Source organism: Bipolaris victoriae (assembly GCF_000527765.1).
Source record: "Bipolaris victoriae FI3 unplaced genomic scaffold scaffold_14, whole genome shotgun sequence".
Classification (NCBI taxonomy): domain Eukaryota; kingdom Fungi; phylum Ascomycota; class Dothideomycetes; order Pleosporales; family Pleosporaceae; genus Bipolaris; species Bipolaris victoriae.
The window spans coordinates 18,201-36,161 of record NW_014575378.1 but is presented as its reverse complement, the minus strand read 5'-3'; the positions used below and the strand labels follow the sequence as shown (position 1 = coordinate 36,161).

The window sequence follows — 17,961 nt, the reverse complement described above, 5'->3', positions numbered from 1 at the left end:
ATTCAATCTGCAACGCTAGGAATTAAACTCGCAGTTGCATAGTTACATCTGAGACCCCCCCTTCTCGTCCGAAACAAGGGCTAGCAAGTATACCGTTTTTTCTCTCTAAATATGTACGGCGGAAACTACTTACTACACATTCATTGCCTAGCGCGGCTTTTGTGTGGTAGCGTGTATACTTTGCGCCCCCCTCCCCCCTCTCTGTCTCGGGCGCAAGGGGAAAAGAGGTGTACTATTGTACACAAACACAAATCTAGAACTGTCAGCAAGCGGGGCTCACAGTTTTCCCTTGCATTCCTTATCTTCTTAGGTGCAGAAATAGTCGTTGTCATGGTGTGGTGAGTTATGTATGCCTCTCTTTATGGCCCCGGCCGTTCCGATTGGGGAATTTCCTATTTGCGAATAGTATGTATGTATGTATGTATGCGGAAACTGCCAGGACGGAAGGTATCTCCCCAAGTTTGGCGAGCACGAGTAACCACGGGACAAGTCATCACCCAAGCAGGCAGTAGTAAGTACGATTTTTATGTTTTTAATTCATGAAAATTCCTTCTTTGGGGAGGCATTGTTAAGAATGCATCTTGTTTTGCTAAGAAATGGATAAATCGCTAACGACAGATGAACCGCCCCAACCCCAACTTGCTATGCGAAAAAATCGGTTGCAAAAGCAGACCAAATGGAAAAAAATGGAAAACCTCAAGTTTTTCTTTTTGGCAAACAAAAGACGTAAAAAAAATCCGCGTTTTTGCTTTTCAAAGCTTTCCAGATTCCAGTAAGGAAAACGACAAAGAAGATAATGAGAAATGTAGAGAAAAAAAGAAAACGCCATTACAAGCTTTGTAAATACTAGTAATCTTCAGCGCCAGATTCCTATGCAGAACAGGGGGCAGGACTGTAAAAAAGAACATGGGTCGTTAAGAGACGTGACGGAACAACGAAGAAAAAAACACTCTCCTATAAGGAGTTCTCCGTTTGGACGAGTTCCTCAAAGGCGTCTCGCCACTTGCGGGTTTCCTCCTTGGAGGGCCTGGGCAGAGGCTTGCGAGCGTAACCACCGTAGCCGTAGTGAGCCATGAGACCAGCTTTGGTGCCGATGATGCCTCCTTGGATGGCAGCCCAGTCACCCCTAGCCACGACAGCCTGGAGCTTGCGTGCTTCGGCGAGGTGGCCAGACTCGAACAGTTCAACTAGCTTGACGCACGTCTTGGGGGCAATGTTGGCCATGCCGCCGATGATGCCGGATCCACCTCCGATTAGTGTCTGGAGAGTGAAATCGACGGATCCGCCCATGCACATGAAGCCGGAGCCTGGGTCGGAGACAGTGGCTGCACGTGTTGCTGACGCAATGCGGTTGAGCTTTCCAGTGTTGCCGCAGGTCAGCTTGCAGCCGACAATGTTGGGATGCTGGGCCAACTCGATGATGACGTCCGAGTTGAGATCAAGACCCGAAACGGCGCCTGGGTAGTTGTAGATGAGAATGGGGATAGGAGACGCAGTGGCTACATCGTTGAAGAATTCCTTGACAGTGTCCTTGGAAAACAGGCCCTGGTAGTAGGCTGGTGGCAGTACCAAGGCATAGTCTCCGCCAGCCGAGGCTGCCTCTTCACAGAGTTCGATGGCTTCGCGAGTAGACTGGGCGCCACAGCCGACAATGATGGGCATGTAGCCAAAACCTGCGTCGTCGAGAGCCTTGCGGGTAGTATTTGTGATGAGGTCACGCTCCTTGTGCGACAGGTGGACAGCCTCGCCATTGGATCCTTGGGTGGTGATGCCAGCAACACCAGCTTTTGCCAGACGGACTGCGTGGCTAGCTACCGTTTCGACATCTACATTGTCCGTAGCTGGGTCGAAGAATGCTACGGTAGGAACGTAGATGCCAGGGACCAGCGCCCGCCGGATACCAACGTCAGCAGAAGTCATGGAGTTGGTGTCGATGTCGTTGTAGCGGTCAGCCAGGTAGACAGATTGCACAGGATGGTGGAAACCCGAATCTTGAGTGAAGCTGTTGGCAGGAGAAGGGGCGTCGTGGTGTGGTGACATGATATAAGTTTTTTTGAGAGTGTGGAGAAGAAAGTAGGCTTTTATACTAGCAAAGGCTTGTAAAGAGAAGCGAGACTTTTTGGCAAAGAACTAGCGGTACGCTGAAAAGGAAAAATGAGACGAATACGTCAATGGTGGATGGATGTTTGGTCAAGAAGCCAGATAGCGCAGGTACTTAAATGTTTGCAAACGCCGGACCTGGCCTGGCACCCTCTCCCAAGGGCAACGAGGAGCGTGGGGGTCCAGCTGACGGGCTTTGTCAGGAGAGCTAGCGACTGCAGGCATTTCAGGGTAACGAGTAACGAGCGTGTCCGAGAGGGATGAGCCGGCACTTGGGGGTGAAGGGCAAAGGGGCGGTGACAAGCGCAGCCTGTCCGAGGCAGTCCTGGCCTGCACGTAGCCGATGCCAGGCACCGCTGGCTGGGCCTTAGTTTGCTGGGTGGCTTGAACGGGTCTAATGAAGACGGGGCGTCTTACTGATTGGAGCGGCGTTTGTTTCTTTTCGCTCGTGCAGTAACAGGAGGGCAGGGGTGGGGAGGCTGTGATGGTCGGATCGTGGCCGGATGTGAAAAAAAGGCCAAGGGCAAGGGCCAGGGCAAGGGGGAGCAGCGCCTTGTGACGATCTCTGAGGGTCCATTGGGGTCTGGTGATAGGCTGGCGGGCGCCACTGCTGGCCCCATGCGAAGGGTTGGCGGAATCAGAGGAGCGTCGATGGATACCGTTCGGGCGTGGTAGTGTGGGGGTGGGGGAATCGTGGCCGTCCGGTGTAAATGGGTGCGGCGGGTCCTTGTCCTCACACCATCTGGTGATGCTCCTCCTCCTCCTCGTCCCCCCCCCAGGCCCAGTCGCCCCAGCCGCCGCTAGAGTTTGGCGGGCCTTTTGCTCGGAGTTGCAGCAGAGCAGATGCAAAGGCCAAGGGGGACGAAGGATTGTCCAGCAACGCTGCAAGACGTGGCAGGCCGTGTGAAGCAGGCTCTTGTCACCAGACCATGCGGCACCAGTCCGGCGGCCGTAATCCCCATGCGACCATGACATGGCCTCGAAACCTGCCGAAAATAGTGGAGGCACACACACATACGTACGTGTGTATCAAACATGTGCCTCGTTGTTGCAGAGCCTGGCCAAGATGACGATCGATTGGAGTCGGGAGAACCCCCACGCCCATTACTCTCTGGTGGCGGGGGGGCCCAGGCCCGAGCGTCTCCCCTCTGAGGCTCTCCAACACACGTTTCCATACTGCGCATTCGCCCGCCAGCACCGCTAGATCCATGTCCTATCACCGCCATTGAATCGTGTACCTAGCCATCTAGGCCAATTGTGGCAGCAAACGTGTTTGCACCATGTCAATACACGCGTATGTCGACATATCAACAAGGGGGCAGAGCGCGGGGAAAGGTGCCGAGCGAGCAGACTATCCTACTCGACATGCCCCGTCCAAACTGACTTTGGCATCATGACGGCGGTGAGCAGGGTCCGTCGACATGGCCCCAACCTTGCTTTTTTTCTGCAATATCAAAACGATACGGGGGTGGGTGAGACGCCTCCTCGTGGTACCTGATCCTCCGCCGTGGACTGTGAACCGGTGTATCGCTGGCTCCCCCCCACGCAGTCGCTTACCCCGACAATGGCAATCAACTTCGCCCCAGAAAAGTCCGTCTCCGAATCATCCCGCCAAACTCTCCTGGGTCGGCGATACCACTCTACTCTACGGAGGCAGCTTCTTTGTCTTGCGCATGTCCAGCGAGCGGTAACATTCATCAACATGCGCTGCCACAGACATGTCATGCACCCCGGCGACGCCGTCATGGTGGCACGATGATTGGAAAGTCTATACCCACTGCATCGCCAGCTGGATGTAAGTATGCTAGCTCTTACCTAGTCTATATACGTGGTCTCTTGACCCAGAACAAGTCCGAGTCGGTCCAAGTACAAAGACGACCAAGACTGGCAAAACCACCCATGACCAACGTCTGCCATCCAGAATGCACAGCCTCGCTCGGAGCGCCATCCGAGCCCCGAAGCCTGGAGCGATGCGATGCAGCCAGCAAAGACCGACGCTATTACCCCACATTTTGGCGATCCTGGTTCCCCGCCTTCTTACCACGTTCGAACACTCGCCGCACACGTTGAACTCGTCGCCGCACCAGCCTTCTGACTCGCATAGCCTCCCCAAGCTTTCCATGCCATTGCTCTTGTCCTCGTGTACCGCCATTCCATGCATTGACGCCCTGAGATATGCATGTCACCCCGGGAATGGCCGTCTTGGATGCTGCCCAAGTTCCGTCTTTGTGTGCTGGCCAAAACCCATCACGAGACCCCTTTGAACAGCACTACTTTGCTTCTTTCTTCACCGCAAACACTATATGCTACTGACGGACACCATCAATCACCATGAGCCAGCAAGCATATCAAAAAGTCACCGCTCCCCACCCGACAACAGCCCGTCTCACGCCGGGAATAGCGATAAAGAGGGGTGAGGATAAGGGTCAGGCATCACCTTGGATCATGCGGGGCACATGCAACCCTGCGAAGCCAGACCGCCGTCCATGTCCACATCCATCGGCGACTTGCCCAGCCGACGGCATTCGCACATGCTTTTGCGGAAAACATTTCTGACACTCGTCACCATGACATGGTCTCGTTTCCATCTGTCACGGCCAGCCACACACACACACACCGATACTGCCTCTATACATACTGCAAGCGTAAGCGACAGAGGACAAGCACAGGTATTCCAAGCGCACACGCACATCGCAAACTCGGTCTGGCCTTGGCTGGCAACACCAGCTACAGGTACTGGTGTTCAAGTCTTCGCCCCCCCTTTTTTGCTTTACCTGTAGTTTGCCGATCATTTGTCATGGCTGTTCGTGGGGGTCGATTGCCATTCAACGTCTGCATTAGGGAGAACGGCAGTTGCGGCCGCTGCTTGTTTGCCACGCCAATTCCGTTTAGCAAGGAGCCTCAACATATCTCAGCCAAGCTGATCGGACGGGATCCTCTCCACTGTCTCGGCGTGGGATGTCGCCTATACCCACGCTCTTCCCCCGACCTCAGGCTCGGGTCATCTCTACCCGTCTGTTGTTGCCTCTCCCAACATTTCAATCATAGACCGCAGTTGGAGCTGAATGATATTGCTGACACGATCAATGGCTGTCCCATTGTTGAGAAATTCGTATTAGCATCTGGGCCTTGCAGATCATTGAGTAAGTGATATGCTATAGGATGGATTGACATTACGATGGGCAGCCTGAGCAGGGGTCAAAATTGGAGACAAACAACCCCATGCAACAATTGGCTAGTGTCTCTCGATGTTGAAACTGCTGCTCTGCACGTCTTTGGACAACTATGCGAATTCGCATAGGATAGGTCCATTAAAATCTCGAATGCAATAGCCCCTCTCTACGGATGTCGGAACATCCAGTTGCCGGGCAGCCCTAATACGTAGATCAAGTGTTGGCATCTCCAAATGCATTCCTACAGACTGAGGGTTGACGTCTAGCCACAGACAGTCGATAGACGCTAGAGTCAAGATTTTTCACAAACCCACCCATGCAAGCGAGTATCTGCAAGGATCCTACGTATGGGCCAAGCTTTCGAATCCATCGATCCATGACAATCCAAAAACACCATGTCTATCCTAGTTATTTGCTGGGCAGCGCTTGCGCGTAAGCCACAGATCCATATCATTACTCAACTCTGGCGGCAAATCCGGAGTGTAGTCGTATCGGGCCATATTGGTGCCATCGGCGTCAGTGGCTGCGCGTATATGGCGCATGTCTGCGGTCTGCGCCAAGTATAGCACATACGCATCATGGATCCTCAACAGATCGTATAGTCTTACCCCATTGCGAAGAATCACCAGGCATACCTGCGAGCACGGGAATACTACTCGATCTTGCCAGACAGCCTATGTGTGTACAAAAACGGCATTGTCGGTTTGAAGGAAGTTATCCGCGCTTGACGGGTATAGTTCGGGTAAGGCGGAAACAATACATTCAATGTAACTGCGCAACATACTATCAATTTACTTCAATTTATTTGGAGTAAGCACACTGCTTCTCAGCAGTCGTCCAGTTCGCGTCTGCGTCAATCACAATTCCCTATCACAGCCATCCCTCTTTCGGTATTTCGACACGAACAACACGCCAAACCAAGTTTTGAAGACCTCCACATGTCGAAAAACTCTTCCCGTCTGGGGTTCTAGTCGCATGCCCCTCGCCAGACCCTTGCGCTCAGCCGTTTATGTAGTCCATGTAGCGTGCACATGTTACCAAACCTCGGTCCGAAAAGGCAGTGCAGATCTTCCACCAATCTCGCTCTCCACTATTACAAACCAACCAGCTCGGCAAAGCACATTGCTTCTCTGAACGGTATGCACTTCCCCAGCTCTTGGCAATCGCCTTTTACGTCCAAGTACATACATGACATGTTGCGGTTTATTTGGTCGACTGATAGTAAATCGCGGCAAATGCGAAAACACAGGTAAGCTAGACGACTGCATTGAAAAGGACATGTGCGAGAACTTGATTTGTGAGTATCATGTGTTGGAGTTGCAGGATGCATTACCTAATGAAGGAAGATTGGACTTGAGGCATTGTAGGCGTTGCCCATGAACTCACAACCTTGCAGAAATTATGGTTTGACATCTGCGTCATCGCGAGCATTTAGACTCCGAATGAGGCTCTAAACTCGCACTACTCTTTTGGGAAAAACTCAATACACTTCATCTTTTTGTTAACTAAAATAACTGCAGTGTTGTCATTCACATATTTTAAAATACGCATCTATGTCCCTAGACTAACTACACGAGCAATCGAAGCATACTCACCACTCAACCCGGCTCACCAAACTACATACTAACGACAAAAAGGCCATGTTGAGAATGGACACCATGCCCATCGCACACAACCCCTCCAATCCCTCGACCATCCACGCAACCCTCGTCATCCCACCCCAACCACACCGCCACCTCCAACCTCACCATCATCTCACCGACCGGAACCCGGAAGACCCCCCTCGTCAAACCTCCCCCCCCTTACATATACCTTCCGCCCTTCCCCGCCAACTACCCCCTAGTCCCCAGTCCCACCCCAAAGCCAGCGCAAACGTTTTTTTTTGGTTGCGTCGCTCAACCTTGTTTCCATTTCACCCCCCACACCCGCGCTTGACGCAAACGTGGGGGTTAATTCCGTTACATTCGGTACGGGTTATCCTGCTATTTTTCTGGCAACGCGCCGAAGTTGGACCGTTGGCTTGCTTCACTGCGATTGTGAGTCGGATGTTCTGATCGGGAGTTGTTACTGTTGTGTTGGGAGTTTTCTTGCTTGAGCTTTTTTTTGGATGGGTGCAGGGGTACAGAGGGAGGTTAGGTTGGGTCGGAGTTTTAGATATTTGGGCTTGGACGTCATGTGGTTGTGTTTTTTTAGACGGCTTGGGCGTGGGGGTTTGGCGGTTGAAGATGTCACGTGGGGTGGTTATCTGGGAAGGTATAGCATGTATGGAGGGGTTTTTTTTAAACTGAGGAATAGGATGGCTTGATGCCGGTATGGAAGAGATGGTGATGCGTAAGCTGGACATTGTACACAGCCTTTTTTTCTCGTTTATTATTGGGGAGGTAAGAAAAAGGGCGCAAACGACGCGTAAGTAGGCGTCATGGTCGAGGGACATGTGTTGTCCGACTGGGTTGTTTACCAGGATTGGCGCGGGCAATCCCATCTTGTGTAGTTGGCTTGCGGGTTACTTCCCCGTCTTGATCCGAGGTAAGCGGTGATGATGTGCTTAGGTGGGTTTACGGCTGAGCAAATGGGGTGCATCGGCGTGGAAGTGACGGGCTTGGTGATTATCGGACCGTTTGGGGGTTGTTTGGTAATTTCCTTGTTTGTGACTTGACGGGTCGGAGTGATGGTATAAGGAGTGTTCGGTGTTTTTTTTGGGAGGGAATTGCGCTTTTTCCCATGTCAGCTAATGGGTCTTAGCTGGATTGATGCTGGGTTGTTGATTAACTTGTCGGTGTGGTGAAGAGTATGTTGTCTGGTTGTGGAACACTCAGTCCCTGTCCCAGAAAGCATTCGTCGCTGCTAGTAGTCTTGAAGCCTTCTTATGCACTTCCATCGGCCGAGTCACCAAGTGGACTTTGCGGCGTCAAGCTATAGCAATGGTTATATTGATGCTATCCAACCATTTACAGAGTACACACTCGTGCTTTTGCCAGCAAGTAGCACGTTGTAAAATCCATACCCAAGTCAACAACTCATCGCTCCAGTGTTGCTGGGTTTCCCGAGAACCACTTCCAATATCACTGTCACGTTAGTTACAGACTTGTATCAGTCCCTTAATTGAACGAACTTGCTCACCTTAACCTTATCACCCAAACCGCTCGCCACATCGTGAAAGGGATATATCCGATGCCCAGGTGTTTCTGAGCATCCACCCGCAACGAGGCTCTGCCTAGGCCGCTCCAGAATTGCGCGTAATCAGGCTGTTTTTGACTACCACGGTTTTCTCAGCTCCTGGCTTTATAGGACGTTCTGGCTGCCATACATTTGGTACTGGCACATCGTTTCGCAACCCAGCTATCCTGACGTCGCTCCAAACTCGTGTTGCCGGAGCATTTTTAACTTTCGCCCATATGTAGGCCAGCCTATCCATACCCCTCAATCTTATTCCAACAACCGTATGCGTTTCCGTTGCGATCCTCGTGTGAGGGCGATCTAGCTCTGTCCACCGCTTGGCGTCTTCTGGGTGTATCGGCTGCAGCGCGATGCTGGTTCGTTGGGCGATGACTACTTCCTTGATAGCCATGCCAGTTCCAGGCCCTGAGTATGTTGTAGGGAGAAGGGAATTGGTAACACGACCATCCTCTTCGTGTGCACAATCTGTCAACTGGAATTGAAGAGCCGAATCTAGACCTATTCTTGCGTCCGGCAGCTGGCCGCCGTCGATGGTACAAGAACGGCCGGACTCGAAAAAGAGCTGGATGGTCGGGAAGAAAGTATTCATGGTCCAGTAGATGATTTCTAGCCCTCATCAGTCTCGTTGTCTCCACATATGGTACTGGTTGTATGTACTTTCGTCGACGAGTTGGTTGGCCACGACTGTCGATCCAAACTCGGCTGTGTGCCCCAGATTGACGTTTTTGGGAATGAAGCCGCCTTGGATTATGGTTTCCACCGTCGTTGCTTCGGATCCTCTTCGCTCGTCGTCGTTCGCCAAAGCCTCGCTCAGCTCGTCCCGGGGTCTCAAGGGCAGTCCCAGCTTGCGCCGATTTACCTCTCGCCATAGATCTTCGACCGGGCATTTATAGTATTCCATATGACGGAGCTGCTAGCGGCTTGTGTGGAGGTCCTGGTAGAGGTTTGAGGCGCGAGATCCCGCGCTGTGCCTCTGATTGGTAATTGTGGCTATCAATCAATTAACATGTGATTGTAAACAATGAGAAGACTAATTGTGGTCCAAATTCAAAGTGAAGGAGTGTATTCAGGTGCTAGGGGCAGTGTTTGTTTTCACGTGCAGCTTACAAAATTACTCTACGCTCATTGGGAAGGAGTGGACGTCAAGCGATCCACAGTGAGAGGAAGGGACACCCAAACTTCTCGTCATGTCTTCCACGTCATGACTCCTTGTCAGGCTTGACAGTCTACGGGCTCAGACAACTCTCTTGTTGTGCGGATATCGCAACCAGCCTGTAGCAACCAGACTCCGTTTGTCAGCCACCGCGCGGACATTTGTTGGGCATTGGCACTACTTCTGTGTAGATGTTCGATTTTATATTGCCGTAACTACTATGTATGCTGGCGTTACCTTGATTTCAAAACCCATAAATCAGCTGGATCACGACCCTTTCCTTCACTTACACCCCTTCACCTACAATTTACGATGTGCACGTGTTTCACTCCATTGCAGTTGCAAGCTCGAAAGAGATTGCGCTAGAGTCTCACTCGCCCTTTTTCAGTTCACGATTTGGTATATTCCCGTAAAATATTTCGTGGCTATCTGTTAATTTCACGTCATACTGTATGTTAGACAGGCAACCACTGAGAGGCGCACACTGAGACCCATGCAACTTGGTGAAAGGTAGCTAGGCGTATATCATTCACTGACCTGTCACCTGACCGGCCACCTTGGTACACTCCCACTCACATATATATTCTTGACACTGTGCCCATGCTTCTGAGCTCACAGTGCGTCTACTTTTCGATATCAAAAGATCAGCTTACAATCACTACGCATCACCAGCAAGATGACACCAACAACAAGGAACGTCCAAAGCTTTTACGACTTCCTTGCACACTCTGCAGGTAGGCACCCTCATCAAGACATTAGCGGTTCTTACTGACTATATCAAAGAGATCCGAAATTTCATATACGAGTTCGCCATCACTGCCGGAACACCGGACACACCAGAAGGCGACGTTCTAGTTCGAGAGGCTGTCCCAGAGCCATATGCAACACGTCCCTGGAAGTTTTTCGGCCTCACACAGACCTGTAGGCAGATTCGGGCTGAGTTTCGTCCGCTCTGGATGCGAAGCACTTCCATTCGGCTCATGGGACTCGAAGCTTCAGTGTCGTTCATCTCGACCTTCATGCCGACCATTGCTGAGTTCAAGCATGCACCAGAGCGTTTCACCATTGGAACGCAATATGAGATCGGCCAAGATTCTCAACGTGATATAACACTTCTATTCCGCATGAACGCACTCTGTCCCTATTTCTGTATTAGCTTCGCGCCGTTTGAGGATATCATGGGGCGACCACCTCCAGACGAGAGAATATGCACCTGCTGCGAACAGTTCTTCAACCCCCAAACTGGAGAATGGAGTGGCACCGGCATTGAGGAAGATTGCACATGTATACCTTCAGATGCCGACTTGCAGGACCGGGCGGACTGGGAGGGATTTCATGACGAAGAACTGATATATATGGACCCTCTTTACGAAATCCAAGGCGCCAGCGAGGCTTGGTGGAGAGATCTGCAGGATAACAAGATCTCAATCTACATGACCGCCTCCTTGGTCAATCTTGTGCCAAGATTCCGCATTGTGTACAAAGCACGGAGGCTCAAGAATGGTAGCAGCCGTCGTCTTATAAGAGGGCTACGGGACGGATGGGGTCTACGCGTTCTCAGAGAAGACTACGATAATGTAAAGTTTTGTGTACAGTATAGAAAGAGCAGTGAAGCAAGAGCGGCGACGTAGAGGTAGAGGTGTTGCCTAAACTCACAAAGGCGCTGATTGTATGATTTGGATGTAGACTTATTGCACAGCGGTCTTTTGAATATAATTAAATTAACTTCTCAGCCTCATCTCCATACAAGACAGTCAAAGTGATGTTTAGTATTTCTTGACATATCGAACGCATGGCCGCACAAGTCACCACACACAATTCATCACGATAAACATATGGAAACAACACGGTTCAATTCCAGCTCTAGTAATCATACCAATCCCCAAATCTATGCCCTTAATAAATGTGCGACGGCCACTGAAGCCCGAAGTTTGTGGTGGGATATGTATATGGTGTGAATGCGAGCTGACATGATTGGCCAAACGAACCTTGTCGATCGCGCATCGCCCGATCTCCCCCGGCAGATATCGATGACGCTCCAAAGATGAGATATCCACAAACACGACCCAACGCGGCTAAACAGCATGATTGCTTTAGCCACAATGACGACTACTTTCTTGACACATCAGTGGATGTGGCTGCCGGATTTCAGAAGCTCGTGATGCTATTCTCAACCACAGTCGCGCTTCACGTCCGGAACACCATACACCACCGTATGCTGTGACTATCATGCCTACACAAAATGAGCGCGCACCGCTATTGCAGCAGAGGTATAGCGAAGAGGGACAGCCTTGTACAGTACGTCATCTTCGCACACGTGATTCAATACACCAAATGAAAGATTTACTGATTTGCGATAGCATCTGCGTATCGAAGACTTACCCAGCGATGAAAACCCACGAGAATGGACCAAAGGCCGGAAAATGGCAAATGTGGCTGTCATAGCCCTCATGTCAAGTACACACACCAAGCTACCCTCTTCCTGCATATCCTTTGGCTAACAAATATATCCAGTCCTCAGTCCCCTGGTCTCATCTATGTTCACGCCAGGTATTGCACAAATCGCCAAAGACCTCAACTGCTCCACAACCGCTGTCATCGGCACGACGACTGGCTTCGTGGTTATGCTAGGCATCGGACCCTTGATTCTCGCACCTCTATCTGAGACGTTTGGCCGGAGGAAAATCTATCTCACATGCTTCTGCATCTTCACGCTCCTCCAAATTCCCACCGCACTTGCGCCCAACATCGCCTTCTTGATCACAGTACGAAGCATCACAGGGTTCTTCGGTAGCGTAGGCATTGCAAATGGCGGCGGCACCATAAGCGACATGTTTTTGCCCAACGAAAGAGCGGGTGTGTTTGGCTGGTATCTCCTTGGTCCCCTTCTAGGTCCCACCCTCGGACCCCTGTTCGGAGGGCTGATCGTCCAACGACTTGGCTGGAGATGGGTCTTTTGGATCATGACCATCGTCTGCTTCATCAACACGCTCGCTGGATACTTTTTCCTCCGCGAAACGTACGCACCCATGATTCTGAGCGGCAAGAAGGCAGAGTTCGAGGCGCAAACGGCTGAATGGGATGACACGAAGTACTCGTATGAAGGCGAGGATGCGCGGCCCCTACGCGAAAAGATTTCACAGGCTTTGAAGCGCCCTCCGAAGATTTTTGTGCAGCCCATTGTTGCTGTCATGGCGGTATATCAGGCTCTCATCTTCGGCACTACGTACAGCATCTACACGAATATGCAGCCCATCTACGAAGATGACTACGGGTTTTCGACTGAGCAGGTTGGGCTGCTCTATCTCGGACCAGGCTGTGGCTTCCTATTTGCAGTATGGTTTCTTGTCCCACGCATCGATACAGTGTACAAGTCACTCACAGCCAAAAACCACGAGAAAGCTCGACCTGAATTCCGCCTGCCGCTGGCTAACATCGGATCCGTCTTTATCCCAATGTCTCTCTTCTGGTTTGCTTGGGCAGTCGAGAAACACACGCACTGGCTCGTCTCTATCGCTGCGACATTCTTCTATGGCATCGGACAGGTCATGATTCTCAACAGCACGCAGAACTACTTTATTGACAGCTTCGAAAAGTACGCTGCAAGCGCGATAGCAGCTGGTACTGTTTTCCGCAGTGTAGTCGGTGGCATTGTTCCCATCCTTGCGCCTGCGCTGTTCAAGAAGTTGGGCTATGGCTGGGGTATCAGTACATTTGCATTCGTGAGCTTACTCCTTGCACCCGCTCCGATCTTGTTTTATATTTTTGGGGAGCGACTCAGGGATCGTTTTCCCGTAAGCTTGTAGATCTTGGATCATGATTGTTATAATAATAGTTTGAGTGGAATTTCTAAAGTTTGTTGAACGTGATCAAGGATACGAATTTGCTCCCATCAAGTGCTCTCGTAACCTTCCTCAGAGCACTCCCATTCAGACCACCTCAAAAGCATCTATGTCCCCAGTAGGCAGGTCGGGCACGCCTACTGCACGCCTCGCCGCATCAATCATAGCTTCCACAACCTCAGGCGGGTAATTCCTCTTGAGCATCACTCTCACATACTCGCTCAACAGGTTCAGTCCCACATCTCCAATCTGTTCCTCAGTCAACTTCTCATACTCTCCTTCCTTCAGATCCATCCTAGCTAACCGCTGCTCCAAAAGAATATCGTATACTCTCACAACACGTTCCATATTCTTCTTGTTGGAGCGACTGTGGAAATATTGACTACGCACAGATTCTGAATCGCGCGCCATGTCTACCCAAGCCATTTGTTTTTGCAAGATCTGGGCTGCTTTGTTGGTTGGAAATATGGAAAAGTGGTGACGGAGAACATGCAGGGCAATGAGCGAGCCAGCGAGGTCCTGAGTGTAGCCGAAACAGTGCATGATGAGTGACGTTATCGCTCCTTTGTCGGCGCCTGCGATACCCATTCTGAAACGATCAGCATCGTAGCGACTGCGACTTAGAATTCGCCAGGATATCGTCTCTTTCAATAGCTCGCGAGGAGTGGGCAGGGTAGGATCATTCCGGGTGGCGTGATCTCCAAGTGCTAGGCGAAGCGTTTTCCAAAGACAACGGAGACTTGCACCATTTGGGTAAACGCCTTTACTGCCCTCTCGTGGGTTGGTGAGGGCTTTGTAAACCATCCAGGCTTCACTGTAAGCACCCTGGCGACACTTGTTGTCCATGATGACGTTCATGATAGTGGCATTCGGCTCAACAGTCGTCTCCCTAAGCTGACGGGTCAGGTACTCAACATGTTCCCATTGCAAGCTCTTAGCGTGATGTTGCATGATCAGAGCGAACGTAGTAACATTGGCTGCAGGAACACCTTGTACAGTACCTACACCCGTTTCGCGGTCGACAAACCTCTTGTCGATGCTACCGGTCTGTGGATCCGATGAGTGTCTCGCGCGGGCTTTGCACGCTTCATCAATCATGCGCCATCCGATGTTCTCGGCCTTGAGAATATTGGGGGTGTCCTTTGTACGTATCAAAGCTTTAAGCAGCATGTTGAAATGAAAAGTTTCTGGTTGATATCCTCTCTTCAGCATCACGTCCAAGATTTGAGCAGCTGCCTCCGGTGCCTTTTCCACAACAGCGGACTTCATCCAATCTCCAAATATATGGCCGTGATAGACAGGCGGGAGAACTGAGATGGCATTGAGAGCGATACTAGTCATCTTGGAAATGTCGGTGCCAAGATGATACAGCAAATGCAATCTCCTCAAGACTGACTCGGCTCGACCAGTAGCTCCGCTGACAAGCAAATAGCCACCCTTGACCATGTCCTGGAACACTTGCTTTGCGTCGGTCAGACTGCGAGCCTCCAGAAATCCCACAAGCCAAGCGTCATAGTCCTCGGTCGTGCAGGCGTCGCCTTTCTGCTCTCTCATCTTGACGTATATTTGCTTTGCAATATGATGGTGTTCTTGGAGATCCGAGCTTGTGTGAGCGCGAAATACAACCATCATAACAGATGTGTCCCAGCTAGGATACAGACGGAAGAGCTCGTCCATAATACATCGGCTGCGATCTACATTCCCAAAGAAAGCATGTAGCTTAGCTCCAATTTCTAAATGTTCCGGGCTATGACCATGTGTTGCACTCTCAGGATCCGAACTATGGTCCTGCTCCCATGCGCTGATAGCGTAATCTTCCCTGCCACTAAGAAATACTCTTTCGAGATATCCGGCCCTCTGCCCAACAGTCATGGTCTGTCCCAGCTTCTCCATGTCACAAAGAAGCTGCTTCAAGTGGGCCTTTCGGTTTCGATTATTGGGTGAATCAATAGACTGGGTTGTCCATAGTAGATCCCAGGCTCTTTTCGAGAGACGTGTCATAACTCGAGGATAGATTGCTTTTGATAGCATATATGCCCGCCACAAGGGTGCGCGAAGACTATCATCACGGCCATCGGTGGCACTGACTGACCGTAGTATAATGTGAAGCCTTCTGAGCGCATATAGGTTCTTGGAATGACCATCTTCCAGAGCGATCAATGAGTGTTGTATATTTGCGAGCTTCTTAAGCTCTGCGGTCCGAGTTATGTCGCCAAGGGCTGCCTCCGAGTCAAGCTTAGGTCCATTCAGCGTCTTAAGTAGACCGGTGGGTTTTTGTATCGTCGGATTCCATTGTGGAACGTATGTCGGTATTTCGCGAGGGAGCGTTCGGAGAAAGCGCGTCTGGAAGTGTGGAGCGGAGTAGGATGGGCATCGGAGTCGACAGAGACCGAGCATCAGCCGGCACGGTCGCGAATGGGCGAAAATAAGAGAACAATAACTCAATTTCGTCGCATTTCAAGGGATGACGGTTGTGCCCGTTCCCAAGTTCTCACTTTCGAAAAATGTCCAATAGGCGCTAGTATTATCGATAAGGATGACGTAACGCATATTCACGTGATGCTGTACACGAAAGTCTAGGCCCAGTAACAATGCTGAACGTCTATCACTTTACTTCCTGGTTTCGTGGATACTAAATCCTCTGGTTTCTATCTCTCAGCCTTCCAATTTAAAAAAAAAGTGTACTTTATATGTGTGGTTCAGAATGACCAGACTTACTTTCAAAACTAGAAAAAACCCATGTGAAGGAATATTGAATATCTGCCACCGTCTTCTTAGAATTACACAACTCCATGGTATTGGTATCCGAGAAAGAAGAGCAGGTTCCAATAGCCACTCCGAGAAGAGTGCCGTCATTATGTGTAAAGATCTACACTACTTTTCATGACCATTTCGACATCGCCTGAGAGCTTGAGAAAGTCATGAGAGGGCATGTAGTTGACTACGTGGAGTATGGCGAACAAGTTATTCCCGCTCGATCGAGTGTACACTAGACACAACCTGGGGTTTTCTAAGCCCATGAGTCGATGAGATGTGGAGCCGTTTGTTTCGGTGTTAATTGAATGGTCGTACGGGAATAGGAAATCAAGAATGCAAATAACAAGAAAAAACCATCACGTTATTGGGTTTTCAAGATGAATAGGAAACCCCCCTCGGCCGACGGGGTTTCTGATGATCGAGATCTCCAAGATACAACCTTTGTTTCGCATGTGGCCGGGTGACGCCGCAATAGAGTTTGCATGGTGTGTGAGAACATCTCGCTTCGCCACAATCAGGCGACAGATGCAGATCAATGTCAGAGATTTTGAAGCCGAGGATGCGCCTTGATCACAATATGTAGTTTGGAACTGATATCGGGATAAGAAAGATTCCAGGAAGTGAATACAGTGGCAATGATTTCGAGCGGAGCAATGGAAGCATGTGTAGTAGCCATGTTTGGATCGCGGTGTCCCTTCTCGCCGACACAAGTAAATACCTTCATGAATGGTTGAGAAGCTGTGCATCTAAACACCTTTTTCTTTTCCAGAGATCCAGTTGCATATGTATACATCAAAAATGCCGAACGCTATCATCGGAAAGCGCACCAATGACAACACAGCTTTGTATATTCAGCGAAATACAGCCAACGAGGGGATGTGCGGTGTCGATATAAAGACGCGCACTGCATGGTAATGCGACCCTTAAAGATGTGCTAACAAGCAATCCATTCCTTCCCGTAGCTCGCACCGTGGTGATCGCCGACCACTGGCACGTGGGTGGTTAGTAGAGATGCGCGGCGCCGATGACCAACCGCTTAGAACGATTTGCAGAGCGATCGCCCAACCAAGGCCCGAATGTAGTCCGGCAGAGGTGCGAGAATATGTCATCGCTTCCCGGCTTATGTGCGGAACTTTCCATCACTACCAAAGCATCGCGCTAAAAACTAAGCTAGATAGAGTACCAACCCAAGGTAGAGGCAGGTCGGAATGTGGGTTGTGGGCGTAGCTTGACAGACAAGCGCATGGAGTAGATGGAGTAGCGGTGGAGTAGCTATGGAGTGTCCATAGACAGGAATCGGAATGTGGAGATTGCCTTGCGTTGTTATTCCAGTCCCTTATCTTCAAATTTATACGCATGTATCGTTGGTATAGAGGAATCACCGATATTTCTCGGAGGTGCCTCGTTCCGGTGAAGAGCTTCAGCTGTCGTGGGTGTGCCCACACACTGACTTCCATCGACAAGGCTGAGTGTGCGTATAGGTATACGCTATTTTACATTCATGTGTATGCGTGGATCAAATGCATGTAAATACCCTGCATAGAGGCCGTAAGGATACGAATGATGAACGCGGGGATGTGATGCTTGTGCTTGCGAGTCACGACGTTGGGTCGCGATGTTCGGCCGACATTCAACCTTAAAAAGACTGGAACACTTGCGTCACAGCCGCCACTGTGGTCGGACGTGATGCATGCGACCCGTAGGAAAGGGGCAAGCGTCCTGGAAATCTTAATTCACCCTGTCGCGTGGCCTCGTTTCA

At 50.6% G+C, this 17,961-nt stretch overlaps 6 protein-coding genes across 6 annotated transcripts; 3 read left to right on the top strand and 3 right to left on the bottom strand.

Annotated features, from left to right (window-relative positions):
- Positions 1–954: 954 nt before the first annotated feature.
- COCVIDRAFT_90329 (hypothetical protein) lies at positions 955–2,040 on the bottom strand (the record flags this gene model as incomplete). The annotated part of the gene is made up of 1 exon (XM_014704552.1): positions 955–2,040. The coding sequence occupies one exon, from the start codon at positions 2,038–2,040 to the stop codon at positions 955–957; it is 1,086 nt and encodes a 361-aa protein (XP_014560038.1).
- A 903-nt stretch (positions 2,041–2,943) lies between these two features.
- COCVIDRAFT_34785 (hypothetical protein) lies at positions 2,944–4,517 on the top strand (the record flags this gene model as incomplete). The annotated part of the gene is made up of 5 exons (XM_014704551.1): positions 2,944–3,003; positions 3,305–3,502; positions 3,817–3,956; positions 4,082–4,328; positions 4,437–4,517. 5 exons carry the CDS (start codon positions 2,944–2,946, stop codon positions 4,515–4,517), a joined length of 726 nt encoding a protein of 241 aa, XP_014560037.1.
- Positions 4,518–8,487: 3,970 nt separating this feature from the next.
- COCVIDRAFT_13095 (hypothetical protein) lies at positions 8,488–9,351 on the bottom strand (the record flags this gene model as incomplete). Its single annotated transcript, XM_014704495.1, has 2 exons — positions 8,488–9,056; positions 9,108–9,351. The coding sequence occupies 2 exons, from the start codon at positions 9,349–9,351 to the stop codon at positions 8,488–8,490; spliced, it is 813 nt and encodes a 270-aa protein (XP_014559981.1).
- Positions 9,352–10,279: 928 nt separating this feature from the next.
- On the top strand, positions 10,280–11,234 carry COCVIDRAFT_13094 (hypothetical protein; the record flags this gene model as incomplete). Its single annotated transcript, XM_014704494.1, has 2 exons — positions 10,280–10,337; positions 10,387–11,234. 2 exons carry the CDS (start codon positions 10,280–10,282, stop codon positions 11,232–11,234), a joined length of 906 nt encoding a protein of 301 aa, XP_014559980.1.
- Positions 11,235–11,832: 598 nt separating this feature from the next.
- Positions 11,833–13,409, top strand: COCVIDRAFT_90080 (hypothetical protein; the record flags this gene model as incomplete). The annotated part of the gene is made up of 3 exons (XM_014704550.1): positions 11,833–11,901; positions 11,964–12,060; positions 12,118–13,409. 3 exons carry the CDS (start codon positions 11,833–11,835, stop codon positions 13,407–13,409), a joined length of 1,458 nt encoding a protein of 485 aa, XP_014560036.1.
- Positions 13,410–13,532: 123 nt separating this feature from the next.
- COCVIDRAFT_90288 (hypothetical protein) lies at positions 13,533–15,317 on the bottom strand (the record flags this gene model as incomplete). Its single annotated transcript, XM_014704549.1, has 1 exon — positions 13,533–15,317. One exon carries the CDS (start codon positions 15,315–15,317, stop codon positions 13,533–13,535), a length of 1,785 nt encoding a protein of 594 aa, XP_014560035.1.
- Positions 15,318–17,961: the final 2,644 nt, after the last annotated feature.